Source organism: Rattus norvegicus, chromosome 9, assembly GCF_021556685.1.
Source record: "Rattus norvegicus strain SHRSP/BbbUtx chromosome 9, alternate assembly SHRSP_T2T, whole genome shotgun sequence".
Classification (NCBI taxonomy): Eukaryota; Metazoa; Chordata; class Mammalia; order Rodentia; family Muridae; genus Rattus; species Rattus norvegicus.
Window position 1 is genome coordinate 103,856,312 of NC_141542.1, and position 15,678 is coordinate 103,871,989.

Genomic DNA, 15,678 nt, shown 5'->3' on the forward strand with positions numbered 1-15,678 from the left:
CAGCTAGCTGAAAGATATTTTTCTCCCCTTTACTCCCCATTAATAAAGTGCCAAGCACTACCCAGCCCATGTGTGTGCCCTTGCCCTCTTTCCAGAGTGGAACCTATAACTCTCTGAACAATAGTGACATTAGAGTAGCTCATTGCACCCCTCCAATGTTTACAGATATTAAAGGCATATATGATTCTATATCTATATACCTATAAAATTTGAATACATTGAACCATGGTTTTACAGATAACGGTTGTATCTATATGTACATGTGCTTTTTTTTTCTTTCATCAGATCTCATTACTGATGGTTGTAAACCACCATGTGGTTGCTGGGATTTGAACTCAGGACCTTTGGAAGAGCAGCTGATGCTCTTAACCACTGAGCCATCTCTCCAGCCCTGTACATGTGCTTTTATGTATCTGCTAAAGGATGCATATGTGGGAAAGGCTTTGTATAAGTGGAACCTTAAGTATGAATAGATATAAAGCCAGACAATGTCAGAAAGCAATGTTCAGATCACACAGACAGTCCTTTGACTAGGATCATGCGCATAGTCCCTGTAGGAAGGTAAATTTTCATTGCATCACTTCTGAATGTATGTCTTCCTTCATCACTGTTCCAGGCGAGAAGTTATGGTTGTTGGAAAACTGCATGGGTTTTGTGTTGAGGGAGAGCAGGAGTAGTAGCCTGGAACTTATGTCTGATAAGAAACAAATATTTCCTGGGGAGAAAGTTTGTGTATAATTGTGTGTGTGTGTGTGTGTGTGTGTGTGTGTGTGTGTGCATGTGTGTGCGCATGTGTGTGTATGCTGGTATGTTTTCTGTCTCTGGCCCATTTTACAGATAATTTTGTTGAGTGCTACCTTTAACAAAATCTTCCTGAGTTTATGCAGACTAATTTTACCCAGACATGCTATTACATACTTTAGTAAGGATGGCAGGATATTATTAAAATCTTTTAAAATGGGGTGAGTGGGAAGGAACCTCTCCAGCCCTTTTCATTTTTACAGTGAGTTTTAGTAGAATTTAGTACTGAGTCCATCCACTGGTCATTCCTGTCATTGTGGGCAATTTGGGACTGTGGTGGCTCTGGAGTTGGGAGACCAGTGGCTATAGGCACAACAACAGAAGATCCGAACTTCCAGTCTTAATCTTGAAGCACACTTGTGTAAGCAGCAATCGGCTGGCTGCCTTCTGTATTGTCAGCACACCTGAGAAAAGTCTTGCCTCGGTCTTTTTTTGGAATGTTCCCCACAATGAAATTTTCTCAGCTTAGGAAAATGTTGACTTGGATCCTCTGAATGTGGTCCCTCAGCCTTTGTGAGCTGCACTGACACGACACGGGTTTGTTAAAGACTCAAGTCTTTCATTCAGCAGTCGTCTACTAAAAACTTCTGTGGGCCTGGCTCAGTGTTAGGGATGTGGCCATCGACAAATGGAGGTAGCTTTAGCCAGGCAGAAGTTTGCTGACTATTGAAGAAAGAGAAGAATGAGGCACAAAGAGAATCAATAACAAGGGACCCAGTAGGGAAGCCCTGAGATGATGGCAAGTGCATCCCTGCTCCCTATTCCTGTACCACAAGGGGCACAGGTTCTAGTTCTCTCTCCCCCCCTCTCTCTCCCTCTCTCTCTCACATCCACCATCGACCCATCCATCCATCCATCTGTGCCTGTGTGTCCACTTCTGTCTCTGTCACTGTCTCTCATATGTGTGTGCGTGCATGCGTGTGTCTGTGTGTGTGTGCAAAGCATGAAAGGCGGTGTCACGTGTCTTCCTCCACTGCACTCCCTCTTACTTTCTTCAACCACTGTCTCTCACTGCAGCCGTAGCTTACCGACTCATCTAGACTGACTAACCACCGAGCACCAGGACTCTTTCTTTGTCCCCTCCCCAGCACTGGGATTGCAGCTACAGGCTGTGGTGCCTGGATGCTGCTTCCTGAGCGGCTTGGGTACCAGAGGCCTGGCTAGGGCTGGCGGTGAGAGATTGAAGACAGGACAGACACACATACAACAACGCTGGCATTATGTGAAGTTCTCTGCTTCTTAGCTGGCCCATGTGGATAATGGCTTTGCCAATTCATCATGGGCCAGTTGTTCTCAGAATCCATGACAGGCCATGATCATGTCAAATACTCATTCACCAGGCACCACACTCACTCTGGGGGCCCACCTTCCCTATACATGAATTTTTCTTGCAGATGTTGGGGATCCAAACCCAGGTTCTGACTTTGCATGGATTGTTTATGTAAATTGATAGATTGAGTTGAGTAAATTGTTATATGGCTATAATCATACATATATGTATTAAAACATTGAAATGACTGATAGTTTCATCACCAACCTGGATAATCTACATTGGGTTGGCCTATGGCCCTGTCCTTAGCGGATTGTCTTGCTTGCTACAATCGATGTGGAGAAAACCCACCTGAGAGCAAGAAGCACTATTCCCTGCTTTGGGTCCCTGGACTACACAGAAGTAGAGAGAGCTAGCTAAGTACTAAGCTTTTGCACCGTTTTGCATCCATTTTTCTCTGTTCTTGCTTGAGGATCTTCTACCTGGCTGCCTCACGTTCCTGCCATCTTACCTTCTCGATGTACTAGAACCTGGACTTGAAAGTGAAAATAAGCCTGTGTCCCCTAAGCTCCTGGTTACTAGAGTATCTTACCACAGCAGCAGGAATAAAACCAGGGCAATTCATAGGTTTGACTTTGCCATTTTTGTGTTCTAGATTCAGATTTTTCAAGTCTCAAATTGTTATATAAGGTCCTCTGTTATCTTGTAGATCCTCTTATTCACGGGCTCATGTGTCAGAAAGATCTGGAAGGGTGAGTTCCTGAGAAGGGAAGTCCTGTACATGGCTGACCCTTCCAGATAGCTCCCAACTCATGGCATGAAGCTGTCCCCTGTAAACTTTCAATCCTCCTTCCTACTCCAAATGCCAGCCGTCCTTCATCCACTTGGGGGAGGGGGTATCTGCTCATTACCTACACAGGGTGGCTCCATCCCAGCATCTGTCCCTTCAGTCCACTGGAGTGTGCCCCAAGCCCAAGTTGTTCTTCAGAAATCCTTGGGTCAAAGATGACCTTTCCCTGTACAGGCAGGAGAAATGTGATCCAAGACCCCCTGTCTGTATCACCTCCCTGGGCAGGGCTGGGTCTCCTGAGCAGCAGTTCTTAGGGATCAAACTTAAGAGTGACAGACATGCTACGTTTCCTTTTCTGTTGCCCAGTACTGAAACACTTCTGAAACCTGCACACCCCTGTGTCTGTATTACATATGTACAGGCACATGTGCACACACACACACACACACACACACACACACACACACACACACACACACACACACACACTCACCAGTCTAAGAAACAGTAGAGTCGACTCTCAGGAGCAAAGCTTGCAAGGCACCCCTCTAGTGATGCTCTGACAGATCCTTGCCTTCCTCTCCTGCCCTCTTCCTGATTTCAACCTATGACCCTGTAGGCCTGCTCGAAGTAAGAACAAGCCTTACCCCTTCCAGGACCCAGAGGAGCCTGATGATTTTCCTAGCAAGACTGCTAGGAAGGGCCCGGCCATGGGGCCTCGGTAAGATGTGTGTAAAGAATCTGAGGCTACAGTTCCTCTTGCTTCCCCCTGTCTATGCCAGCTGTCTTGTTTCTTGCTTTCCTGCTCTCTATACAGGGCTCTCTGTGTGCCATTGGCTATCGGTCCTGGGATTTACTCGCTAGACCAACCTGACTTCAACTTAGGAAACCTGCCTGTCTCTGCCTCCAGAGTGCTGGGAGTAAAGGCATGTACCACCATCTCCTAGGTCCTTAGACCTTTCTTAAACACAGAGCATTTCCTAATCCTGCTGCAATGTTCTCAGCAGCACACAGCCTCAGGAGCAGAGTGGCTGGGGCTAGGAACACACACAGCACATTTTAGTGCTTTTGGCTAATTGCTTTCCAAACTTGGAATAACTCAGCATTTGGTCACTGTGTGAGAGTTTTCCATTTCCCCTGCTTCTCTGCATGTTGTCCAACTTAAAGTTTTGTGAACTGTGTCGATGAAACATTCTGTGTCGATGCCTCCGTGTTCACTAGCAGTTTCAGTAGGTGGTTGGGGCACTTGTGTATTTCCTCCTTGATGAATTGCATATTGACATCCTTTTACCAACCTCTCCAGTTGCTGCCAGCCTCTAGAGCTCAGGAACATGAACAGTCAGTCCTCCAAATACGTGCTGCACCTTTTTCTCAGCTGCTTTTCTTTCAATCTTTGTTCATGTTTATGAGTAAGGAGTTTTGCCTTCCTGTATGTAGACCACGTGCATGGAATACACACAGAAACCAGAAGAAGGCATGGGATATCCTGGAACTGGAGTTGCAGATGGCTGTGAGCCCCCATGTGGGAGCTGTGGATTGAACCTGGGTGCTGTGGAGAGGAAGCCATAACACCTAACCCCTGAGCCACTACCCTTCTGGGTCTCTGGCTGTTCATCTTTTAATTGAGATGGTTTTTACTGTGGGCATCCAAATTGGTTAACTTTTCCCTTTGTTTTAAATGTTATCTTTTTCTTTAAAACCTTCTGGATTTCAGTATGTACTGCTGTTTCCAAAACCAAAATATCAGAGCCTGTTTCCAATCCTAAAACACAAGCTCATATGTGAGTGTTTTCAGTTGCTCTAGGGCTGACAACATTTTTCTGAGAACTTGACCCCACGCTGTATAGGTGTCTGAATTTCTCTGTGGTTGCCTGAGGACTGCAGGTCACTACCATCACTTGAAGCCCTCGTGCTTCCTTGGTGGACTGGTAGAGTGCACCTTTGTCAGGCCTTAATTTTCAGGTTATGTCTGCTTCCAACCTCTCAGTTTGGCCATACTCACATGCAGCACCGTATTATAATGGATTGCTTCTCTGGTAGGTTTTAGTAACTTTAGTAGTGTGAGTCCCACGACTACTGATTTCCAAATTGTGTTGGTGCGTCCCATGATACAGTCTCCCTTAGAAGTTAAAATGGTTTTGTCGAGCTGGGTGCAGTTGCTGCTTCTGCAGAGGACCAGGTTGGTTCCCAGCCCACATTCAGGCTCCTCACATCCAACCCTAACTTCAGCTCCAGGATTCCAGCACCCAATTCTGGTCACTGTGGGTACCTTCACACACCTGTGCACACACCCACAGAGACACACATATACTCATCATTAAAATAAACCCTTGGAAAGTGTGTTGCTGCGGTCCATAAATGAAAACAAACAGTAGGGCAGTGTGCATATTACATAAAATGCTTTCATTAACTGAAAAGCACTGGTTTGTGTTGGTCTTGTGTCCTTGTCAGGAATATGCATTCTACTTAACACATTGAGATTTCATTTCATGCCAGTCATAAAATTTTGTCCTTACAATTGTATGTTGTAGACAAGTTTTATCTTTATCATTAAAATGTATTTCTAGGCTTTTGGTATTTAAAGTTGTGAGTTACAGGTTAGTTTATTTTGTTTTTGAAGTGGTTATTGGTCGTTGAAATATACCTTTGTGTTTTTACATTCCATCTAACCATGTAGTTAATTTCCTTTATTGGTGTATAAGATTTATTGGGTACACATAACATGCCAAAGACCCTGCCATTATGATTCCAACTATTATGGACTAGGTGCTTCTGTCCTGGTCGGTTGTATCACCTTGACTGACCCCTTGGTCTGATGTCCAAGATGTGTTTCCCGTGGTCTTTGTCACAGCAACAGAAACTCCGACTAAGACAGCCGTAGAGACTTGGAATGAGCTGCTCCTTTAAGTTGTTTAACTTAGGAGTCACGTGAGTTCAGGTCTGACGCCCTGTTGCTCTCTCTGGAGAGGTTTTGTAACAGCAGACCTGTCCATTTCGATTCTTGTTCTGCTTATCCAGCATTGTAAAAGATTTTGAGTATCTTTAAAACAATAACAGAATAGAATATAAAGATGCATGCTTGGACTCATTTGTGTAAAATGCATAGCTCTTTCCCAAGTAAAATGCACGCATTCATTAAAAACAGTTTTTAACATCATCAGAATTAAAAATATGCTTAATATTAAAATAATTGGTATCATAACAAACATTCCTTACCCTCATGGCCACTTAAAATAAGTCGTGGGGCTGGAGATAAGATCCAGTGGTTGAGAATATCACTCACTTCTCAGAAGAACCCAGATTTAATCCCCAGCAACCACATCACAGCCTCTAACTCGAAGCCCACAGACTTCTTCTGATCTCCATGGGCACTGCATGCATGTGGTACACATACATACATGGAGGTAAAACATACATACACTTAAATAATAAATAATAACTTTTTAAAAATACACGAAATAATTTTTAAAAATGAAATGAACTTTACTATTTAAAAATCCTTCTAAATATGCCCAGGATGGTGGTGCAATGCCTTTCATCGCAGCACTCATGAGGATGAGGCTGGCAGATCTGTGAGTTCAACATCAGCCTGGTCTGCAGAGTGAGGTCCAGGACAGACATGGCTCCACAGAGAAACCCTGTCCCAAACAAGCAAACAAAATGAAAGAAAAACAGATAAGAAACCCCAAATCCAAAATCAAAGGAAAAACAAAAACCTTGAAGATAAATCAAATCATCACATGTCAAAATTAACCAGAAGAAAGGCCACACAGAGCTCAAGAAACTTCTGTCTAGCTAGAGCAACTCTTCTGAACACATGTTGTGCTGGAAGTCAAAGGCTTTATTATTGGTCGGCATCTCTCTCACATTCTAGTGTATTTCGTGAAGGAGAGATTTTCAACCAATCGGTCGGAAAGGGGGACGGTGTTACCTCTGAAGATTAGAGACTGCAGTGTCCGGACTTTCAAATTCAAGTGTTGCTCTCTTGTCCTGGCAAGATCAGGCAGGATAGGGAAGTGGTTAAAAAAATGCAAGTAGAAACTGCAAGATCTACAAGATGCCATCCACAGCACCAGGAAGAGTATACTAAAAAAGAAAGTAAAAATAGCTTCAGAGTGGACGTGGAGACCAGACCATAATTCAGGCCTGGTGGGAAATTAAAATGATACAGCCCTGTGTAGAGCTGTCTGATGTCTTAGCAGTGAACACCAGAATTTCCTCATGAGCTAGCAGCCCTAGTTGCAGGACTTGAGATCACTTCCTGAGAAGAACCTGCATGTGGCACTAATGGCAGCTCTATTCAAAGTAGCCACAAGGTGAAAACAACCCTGCAGATGCTGCAAAACCATGGGAGACAGAGCCATAGCTCTGTGAAGTTCCCTGGGTCACTAAGGGGCATCACAGTAGAGCTCTCTGCTTCTCCATAGAATATGTCTGCCTATGACTTCGGGTGCATCAGAGGGGATGTTGTTAGGAGGTAGATGTTCACCTTCCTTCAAGTCCCTGGGGTGGTTGTCAGTCTCATGTGAGCAAGTCAGAAGACAGAGTGTCTGGAAATGGAACAAGAACTGCACTGCACATGCTCAGAGACAGCAGGATGGCTCATCTGGCCGACTTGGTTCTATGTGTGAGGAGGAGGGGCAGGTTCAGGAACTTCCCCTGAGCCTTGGAAGCAGAAGCAGCAAATCGCTTTGGAAGAGAGTCTGGTATCCTATAGAAAGTGTCCAGACTTTTGCTTTGAGTCTAATTCTAGAAATGTAGGCTTCTTTGAAACTTGCTTCCTTTTGTAAAATCATTTGGACTCCTTAGAGTCAAGTATATTTCCTTACAACTCCTTCTACGCTCACATTGTGTGATTCTGCCCAAGAAAAGGCTCACAAGCCCTTCTGTTCAGGACAACAAAAGAGCATGTTTTAATGATGATTACTCAATTATTACTGTTCTCCCAAGTAAATCATTGCCAGGAACTGCTATGTGAGGACACGCCCTCTTGAGGGGGCAGATTTCTCACTGTCTCACACTTCCTCTGCTGTGTTAGGAGAGCACAGTCTCAGCAGCTGTCTTGCCTTGGTCTGCACTTCTCCCATGGCTCCTGCAGACGTTCCAGCCTCTCTTCCTCTCGGTCTGTGCCTGCTGCTGGCCTCTGGCTTTGGGCATGCAGGCAAGCTGCTGGTGGTGCCCATGGATGGCAGCCACTGGTTCACCATGCAGATGGTTGTGGAGAAGCTCCTTCCCAAAGGCCATGAGGTGGTGGTGGTTGTTCCAGAGGTCAGTTGGCAGCTGGGAAAACCACTGAATTTTACGGTGAAAACGTATTCAGTTTCTCACACTCAGGAGGATTTAAATCGGGAGTTCAAGTTTTTTATTGACTCTCAGTGGAAAACTCAACAAGAGGGCGGAGTTCTTCCTCTACTGACTAGCCCTGCCCAGGGTTTCTTCGAATTACTGTTTTCACACTGTAGGAGTTTGTTTAAGGACAAGAAGTTAGTGGAGTACTTGAAGCAGAGTTCGTTTGATGCTGTGTTTCTGGATCCTTTTGATGTGTGTGGCTTAACTGTTGCCAAGTACTTTTCTCTCCCGTCAGTGGTCTTCAGCAGGGGGATATTTTGTCACTATCTTGAAGAAGGCTCCCAGTGCCCCAGTCCTCCTTCATATGTCCCCAGAGGTATCTTGAAACTCACAGATACCATGACTTTCAAGGAAAGAGTGTGGAACCTTCTTTCCTACATGGGGGAGCATGCATTCTGTCCCAGTTTTTTCAGAACTGCTACCGACATTGCCTCTGAAGTTCTCCAGACCCCGGTGACTATGACAGACCTCTTCAGCCCAGTGTCCGTTTGGTTGTTACGCACAGACTTCACGTTGGAATTACCCAGACCTGTGATGCCCAATGTGATCCACATTGGAGGGATCAACTGCCACCAAAGGAAGCCACTTTCCAAGGTACATTATCTTTCCTCGAACATGAAGGGAGGGGCAGCTCTGGGTGATGAATTTGTTCCTTACTGAACAGTGGTTGGTCATTTATATTTTTCTTTTTCAGTTCTTTTGATCTAATTCTTTTGACTGTTCACACTTAGTTGTTGATTCGTGATAATTTTTGCTGGTGGATATGCATGTTTACCACTGACACTCTCATCTATAATCACCAACCTGCATTGCTTTTGCCAAAAGAGTGAGAGATACAGCAAGAAATGAAGCTCCTCCTTGCTCAGTCCTGGATTCTACCTCTTTCTATGTATCTGCTTCAGTCTCTGACATCTGTTTCCTTAGCCTGTTGGAGCATTTGCATTTCCTCTGTAGGAAATCATACACACACACACACACACACACACACACACACACACACACACACACACACACCTTTAGCCAGGGTTAGCAATTTATCGTTTTTATTTAGGAATATTAACACTCAGATTTTCATGTGTGTGGTGCATGGCTTTTAGGGGTTTTTGTTTGTATGTTGTTGGTTCTTTCTTTGCTGGCTGTTTTTTTTTTTTAAATCTACATGGTTTTTATTTGTGGGAGTCCGAATTGGTTAACTTTCCCCTTTGCTCTGAATGACAACTTTTTCTTAAAATATTTTAGATTTCAACATGCTTAGTTTTGTCTGAATCTCAAACATCTGAATGTTTTCATTACTTGTGTCTTATGGGTATTTAAATTCCTGTAATGGTGATTATATATTTTGACCACCTTTTTTTTCTACATTTTAAAACAAAATAGAATTATATAATGACTCCCTTCCTATCCCCTCCTCCAACCCCACCCATATATCCCACTCTCAAATTGAGTGCCTCTTCTTCTTTGATAATTATTGTTATGTGTGTGTGTTTCAAAACAGTGCAGATATAGGCTGCTGAGTCTGTTTTTGTTATTTGTGTGTATGTGGTATCAGGGCTGACCATTTTGTATTGGACATCCAATAAAGGACTCATGCCTAGGAGAGGCTAACTCTCCCAGTAGCCTGTAGTTCTTTGTCTAGGGGTGGGACACTGTGGAATTTCCCCCTTCCACATTGGCATGCCCATTGATATGCCATTGTTCTGGTCTCATTTATGCAGAGACCATTTCACAGCAGACTTCCTGGTATTCTGACTCTTACAGTCTTTGTGGCCTCTTTTCACAATGCACAGGGGCTGTGATGCAGATGTACCCATCCCGGAAGAGATTTTTTACTGTCTGTGGCAAGCCTGTGTGTGGTGTCATGGAGGGGAATAAAAATCTGTGTTAAGTATCTCCCCTGTGCCCAATACCTTGGAAACAGAGGCAGCATTTCCTTTGTGAGCAAAGGGTCTGGTTGCCTGAAGAAATTTTTTCCCACTTTGCTTCGAGACCAGTTCTGAAAACGGAAGTTTCCTTTTTGAAGTGCACTTCCTGCTGCTTTCAGAATCCTTGGTGTCCCACACATTTCTTCACAGCTGTTTGTAAATTGCCCGGCGGCACACTGCACATCTCTCTGTCCAGTGCTGGACAGTTTAAGCTCTTCTTATCATGTGAACACACAAGTGGGCATCTCAATGAGGGCTGCTCCTTTCTTACTTCTCTGATTGGTACCCACCGTCTGCGAGAGGGCCTTGATGGCTTGTGAGTACAGGCTTTCCACAAGGCTGTGCTCCTCCACAGCTCCTGCAGGGTTTTCAGCCTCCCTTTTTCTGTGTGTGTGTGTGTGTGTGTCTGCTGCTGACCTCTGGCTTTGCTTAGCACCAGCACTGATTTACTCTGAGGAGAAACTCAACCACAGAAGATAGAAGATGGTGGTAGGAATGGACTGTGCTTTGCTGATTATGGTATTGGCGACTTACAAGGTCTAGGGGACCTTGTAACTGGGCTACATGTTCTCACAAATTGCCATATTCTCATGTGAAAAAAGAAACTTCTTCGACAAAGTGAAATGATGTTCCTCCTACGAGGTAGAGGACTACAGATTTATGGGTGTCAAAGTGAGGAGTGGGGGCAGGTGGGAAGGCTCAGGGGTAAGTGCCGCTCTAGAGGATCTGGTGTAAGTCTCTGCGCCCACACAGCTGCTCGTCTTCTGCAGCCACAGTCCTAGAGGTTGATGCTCTTCTGGTCCCTAAGGGCAACGGGCACCCAGAGATTGCACAATCTAAGTAAATTGTAAACCGTGAGAGGAGTCTTTCTGTTCTTGGGTTAGTCACACAAGGTTAAGTCACCCAAGGGAGCTACAGGTGGCAGGACGTTGAGGAGCATGAGTCAGCTAGCTGAAAGATATTTTTCTCCCCTTTCCTCCCCATCAATAAAGTGCCAAGCACTACCCAGCCCATGCATTCACACTTGCCCTCTTTCCCAGGGTGGCACCTGAAAGTCTCTGAACGTTCAAATAGTGATATTAGAGTAGCTCATTTCACCCCTCCAATGTTTACTGATATTAAAGCCATATCTGATTTTATAGCTGTATACCTATAAAATCTGAATACATTGAACCATGGTTTTACAGATAAGGGTTGTATCTATATGTACATATGGTTTCATGTATCTGCTAAAGGATTTATATGTGGGAAAGGTCTTTTATATGTGGAAGGCTATTTATGGATAAATATCGAGGCAAGTCAATGTCAGAAAGCAATATTCAGAACTCACAGACAGTCCTTTGACTAAGAGCGTGTGCGTAGTACCTGTAGTAAGGTAAATCTTCATCGAGCGAACTCTGGATGTATGTATTCCTTCATCCCTGATTCAGGTGAGAAGGTCATTGCTCTTGGAAAACCGCATGGGTTTTATGTTGCCAGAGAACAGGAGTGGTAGCCTGGATCTTATGTCTGTTAAGAAACAAATATTTCCTGGGGAGAAAGTTTGTGTGTAAGTGTGTGTGTGTGTGTGTGTGTGTGTGTGTGTGTGTGTGTGTGTATGCTGGTATGTTTTCTGTCTCTGGCCCTTTTTACAGATAATTTTCTTGAGTGCTACCTTTAACAAAATCTTCCTGAGTTTATGCAGACTAATTTTATCCAGAGATGCTATTACATACATTAGTAAGGATGGCAAGATATTATTAAAATATATTAGAATGGATTAAATAGGAAAGAGTCACTCCAGCCCTTTTCATTTTTACAGTGAGTTTTAGTAGAATTTAGTACTGAGTCCATCCACTGGTCATTCCTGTCATTGTGGGCAATTTGGGACTGTGGTGGCTCTGGAGTTGGGAGACCAGTGGCTATAGGCACAACAACAGAAGATCCGAACTTCCAGTCTTAATCTTGAAGCACACTTGTGTAAGCAGCAATCGGCTGGCTGCCTTCTGTATTGTCAGCACACTTGAGAAGCATCTTGCCTCGGTCTTTTTTTGGAATGTTCCCCACAATGAAATTTTCTCAGCTTAGGAAAATGTTGACTTGGATCCTCTGAATGTGGTCCCTCAGCCTTTGTGAGCTGCACTGACACAACACGGGTTTGTTAAAGACTCAAGTCTTTCATTCAGCAGTCGTCTACTAAAAACTTCTGTGGGCCTGGCTCAGTGTTAGGGATGTGGCCATCGACAAATGGAGGTAGCTTTAGCCAGGCAGAAGTTTGCTGACTATTGAAGAAAGAGAAGAATGAGGCACAAAGAGAATCAATAACAAGGGACCCAGTAGGGAAGCCCTGAGATGATGGCAAGTGCATCCCTGCTCCCTATTCCTGTACCACAAGGGGCACAGGTTCTAGTTCTCTCTCCCCCCCTCTCTCTCCCTCTCTCTCTCACATCCACCATCGACCCATCTATCCATCCATCTGTGCCTGTGTGTCCACTTCTGTCCCTGTCACTGTCTCTCATATGTGTGTGCGTGCATGCGTGTGTCTGTGTGTGTGTGCAAAGCATGAAAGGCAGTGTCACGTGTCTTCCTCCACTGCACTCCCTCTTACTTTCTTCAACCACTGTCTCTCACTGCAGCCGTAGCTTACCGACTCATCTAGACTGACTAACCACCGAGCACCAGGACTCTTTCTTTGTCCCCTCCCCAGCACTGGGATTGCAGCTACAGGCTGTGGTGCCTGGATGCTGCTTCCTGAGCGGCTTGGGTACCAGAGGCCTGGCTAGGGCTGGCGGTGAGAGATTGAAGACAGGACAGACACACATACAACAACGCTGGCGTTATGTGAAGTTCTCTGCTTCTTAGCTGGCCCATGTGGATAATGGCTTTGCCAATTCATCATGGGCCAGTTGTTCTCAGAATCCATGTCAGGCCATGATCATGTCAAATACTCATTCACCAGGCACCACACTCACTCTGGGGGCCCACCTTCCCTATACATGAATTTTTCTTGCAGATGTTGGGGATCCAAACCCAGGTTCTGACTTTGCATGGATTGTTTATGTAAATTGATAGATTGAGTTGAGTAAATTGTTATATGGCTATAATCATACATATATGTATTAAAACATTGAAATGACTGTTAGTTTCATCACCAACCTGGATAATCTACATTGGGTTGGCCTATGGCCCTGTCCTTAGTGGATTGTCTTGCTTGCTACAATCGATGTGGAGAAAACCCACCTGAGAGCAAGAAGCACTATTCCCTGCTTTGGGTCCCTGGACTACACAGAAGTAGAGAGAGCTAGCTAAGTACTAAGCTTTTGCACCGTTTTGCATCCATTTTTCTCTGTTCTTGCTTGAGGATCTTCTACCTGGCTGCCTCACGTTCCTGCCATCTTACCTTCTCGATGTACTAGAACCTGGACTTGAAAGTGAAAATAAGCCTGTGTCCCCTAAGCTCCTGGTTACTAGAGTATCTTACCACAGCAGCAGGAATAAAACCAGGGCAATTCATAGGTTTGACTTTGCCATTTTTGTGTTCTAGATTCAGATTTTTCAAGTCTCAAATTGTTATATAAGGTCCTCTGTTATCTTGTAGATCCTCTTATTCACGGGCCCATGTGTCAGAAAGATCTGGAAGGGAGAGTTCCTGAGAAGGGAAGTCCTGTACATGGCTGACCCTTCCAGATAGCTCCCAACTCATGGCATGAAAATGTCCCCTGTAAACTTTCAATCCTCCTTCCTACTCCAAATGCCAGCCGTCCTTCATCCACTTGGGGGAGGGGGGTATCTGCTCATTACCTACACAGGGTGGCTCCATCGCAGCATCTGTCCCTTCAGTCCACTGGAGTGTGCCCCAAGCCCAAGTTGTTCTTCAGAAATCCTTGGGTCAAAGATGACCTTTCCCTGTACAGGCAGGAGAAAAGTGATCCAAGACCCCCTGTCTGTATCACCTCCCTGGGCAGGGCTGGGTCTCCTGAGCAGCAGTTCTTAAGTATCAAACTTAGGAGTGACAGACGTGCTACGTTTCCTTTTCTGGTGCCCAGTACAGAAACACTTCTGAAACCTGCACACTCCTGTGTCTGTATTACATATGTACAGGCACACTCGTGCACGCGCGCACGCACACACACACACACACACACACACACACACACACACACACACACACACAGCAGTCTAAGAAACAGTAGAGTCAACTCTCAGGAGCAAAGCTTGCAAGGCACCCCTCTAGTGATGCTCTGACAGATCCTTGCCTTCCTCTCCTGCCCTCTTCCTGATTTCAACCTATGACCCTGTAGGCCTGCTGGAAGTTAAGAATAAGCCTTACCCCTTCCAGGACCCAGAGGAGCCTGATTATTTTCCTAGCAAGTCTGCTAGGTAGGGCTTAGGCCTCAGGCCTCAGTAAGAAGTGTGTCTCCCGGAAAGAATCCGAGGCTACAGTTCCTCTTGTGTTCCTCAGTCTAATGCCAGCTGGCTTCAAGACTTTCTCTAGAGAGCTTTTGTGGAAGGAACCTTGCTCAGGTGCTCGCATGGAAAGAAGTGCAGTGAGCTTCCTTTGTGAGCCTCATTGCTGTAAGCCGGGAAGGCAGCTCCCCCTCTTGTCTCTTCTTATTCTGAGTAATAAACAAACAAACAAACAAACAAACATAAAACAAACCCTATGATATCACAGAAGCCAGAGATCTCAAACCAGACCAATGCCTTATTGCAATGAACATTTGCGTTGAAGGTGAAGATGTTTTGGCAGAGAGACATACTGTAAGACACACAGTGACATACTGCGGCTTCCTTGACGAGATATTTCCTGTGCTTTCTGTTGTTTTTCTTGCTTGCTTGTGTGTTAAAGGCTAAGGACAGGTACGAGGGGATGGGAGTGGAACTGCGGAGCACAATATAAAACTCACAAAGAATCAAATAAAACATAAGGAAACACTCCTTACCCCCCCATGATGCCTCACCCCAGCTTGGGCTGAGTGGAGTCTTTGTCAGCCTTAAACAAAGAACTTTCATCTTGGCTGTGTTCCTGGGGCCAGGTTTGCCCTTGGGATGGCTCCTTCAATCCTGCTTTCCTGAGCCCCAGTCCACTAGGGTGCCAAGGTTAATGCAAGCGCTGGCATGCTGGTTCCAATGTGCGAATGTGGAATGTGAGAATGTGCGTGACAAGGTCTGGGTGAGCCAGTTCTTTGATGCAAAGAACACTCTCTCCCTCAGCTGCCTGATTTCCACATCCATCACTCCCCGGCCCGCCCTCAGCAGCTATTAACAAACAGAACAAATGTAACCCGCCCTCTTTGGTGGTGGTTAGGAAACCCGGAATTCAGATGGTGGCTGAGGGTGGCTGACTGAAAAACGGACTTCCAGATTTCTTACTCTTCCACAAGGGCCCTCATCACGTGCGCAGGTCTATAACCTTACTCTCTGAAAGGCAAGTAAAAAAAATTATGTGTTGTGAGAGAGCAATACAGAATTTGAAAGATAGGGATCTTTGTCTCCCCATCCAGAGCTTCACAAATGTCTGTTGGTTTTATGAGGGCCGGGAGGGAAAACCTGTACTGGTTCCTTAT

At 45.1% G+C, this 15,678-nt stretch overlaps 4 protein-coding genes and 1 long non-coding RNA gene across 5 annotated transcripts in view; 4 read left to right on the forward strand and 1 right to left on the reverse strand.

Annotated features, from left to right (window-relative positions):
* The window catches only part of Ugt1a9 (UDP glucuronosyltransferase family 1 member A9), a 111,259-nt gene that overhangs the window by 34,542 nt on the left and 61,039 nt on the right, over positions 1–15,678 (forward strand).
* Positions 1–15,678, forward strand: part of Ugt1a8 (UDP glucuronosyltransferase family 1 member A8) — an 81,245-nt gene that overhangs the window by 4,528 nt on the left and 61,039 nt on the right.
* Positions 7,914–15,678, forward strand: part of Ugt1a7c (UDP glucuronosyltransferase 1 family, polypeptide A7C) — a 68,804-nt gene continuing 61,039 nt past the window's right edge. Inside the window, 1 exon segment of the mRNA NM_130407.2 lies at positions 7,914–8,804. Within this exon segment, the coding sequence (NP_569091.2) occupies positions 7,947–8,804 (858 nt within the window). The 5' untranslated portion in view covers positions 7,914–7,946.
* On the reverse strand, positions 11,919–15,340 carry LOC148003833 (uncharacterized). Its single transcript, XR_015629732.1, has 4 exons — positions 15,055–15,340; positions 14,442–14,727; positions 13,913–14,017; positions 11,919–12,393 (listed from the first exon to the last, which is right to left on the reverse strand). It is a non-coding gene; the product is annotated as an uncharacterized LOC148003833 (long non-coding RNA).
* Positions 15,402–15,678, forward strand: part of Ugt1a6a (UDP glucuronosyltransferase family 1 member A6a) — a 61,316-nt gene continuing 61,039 nt past the window's right edge. The window contains 1 exon segment of the mRNA NM_001039691.3: positions 15,402–15,539. The gene's annotated coding sequence lies outside the window, so the exon portion shown is untranslated.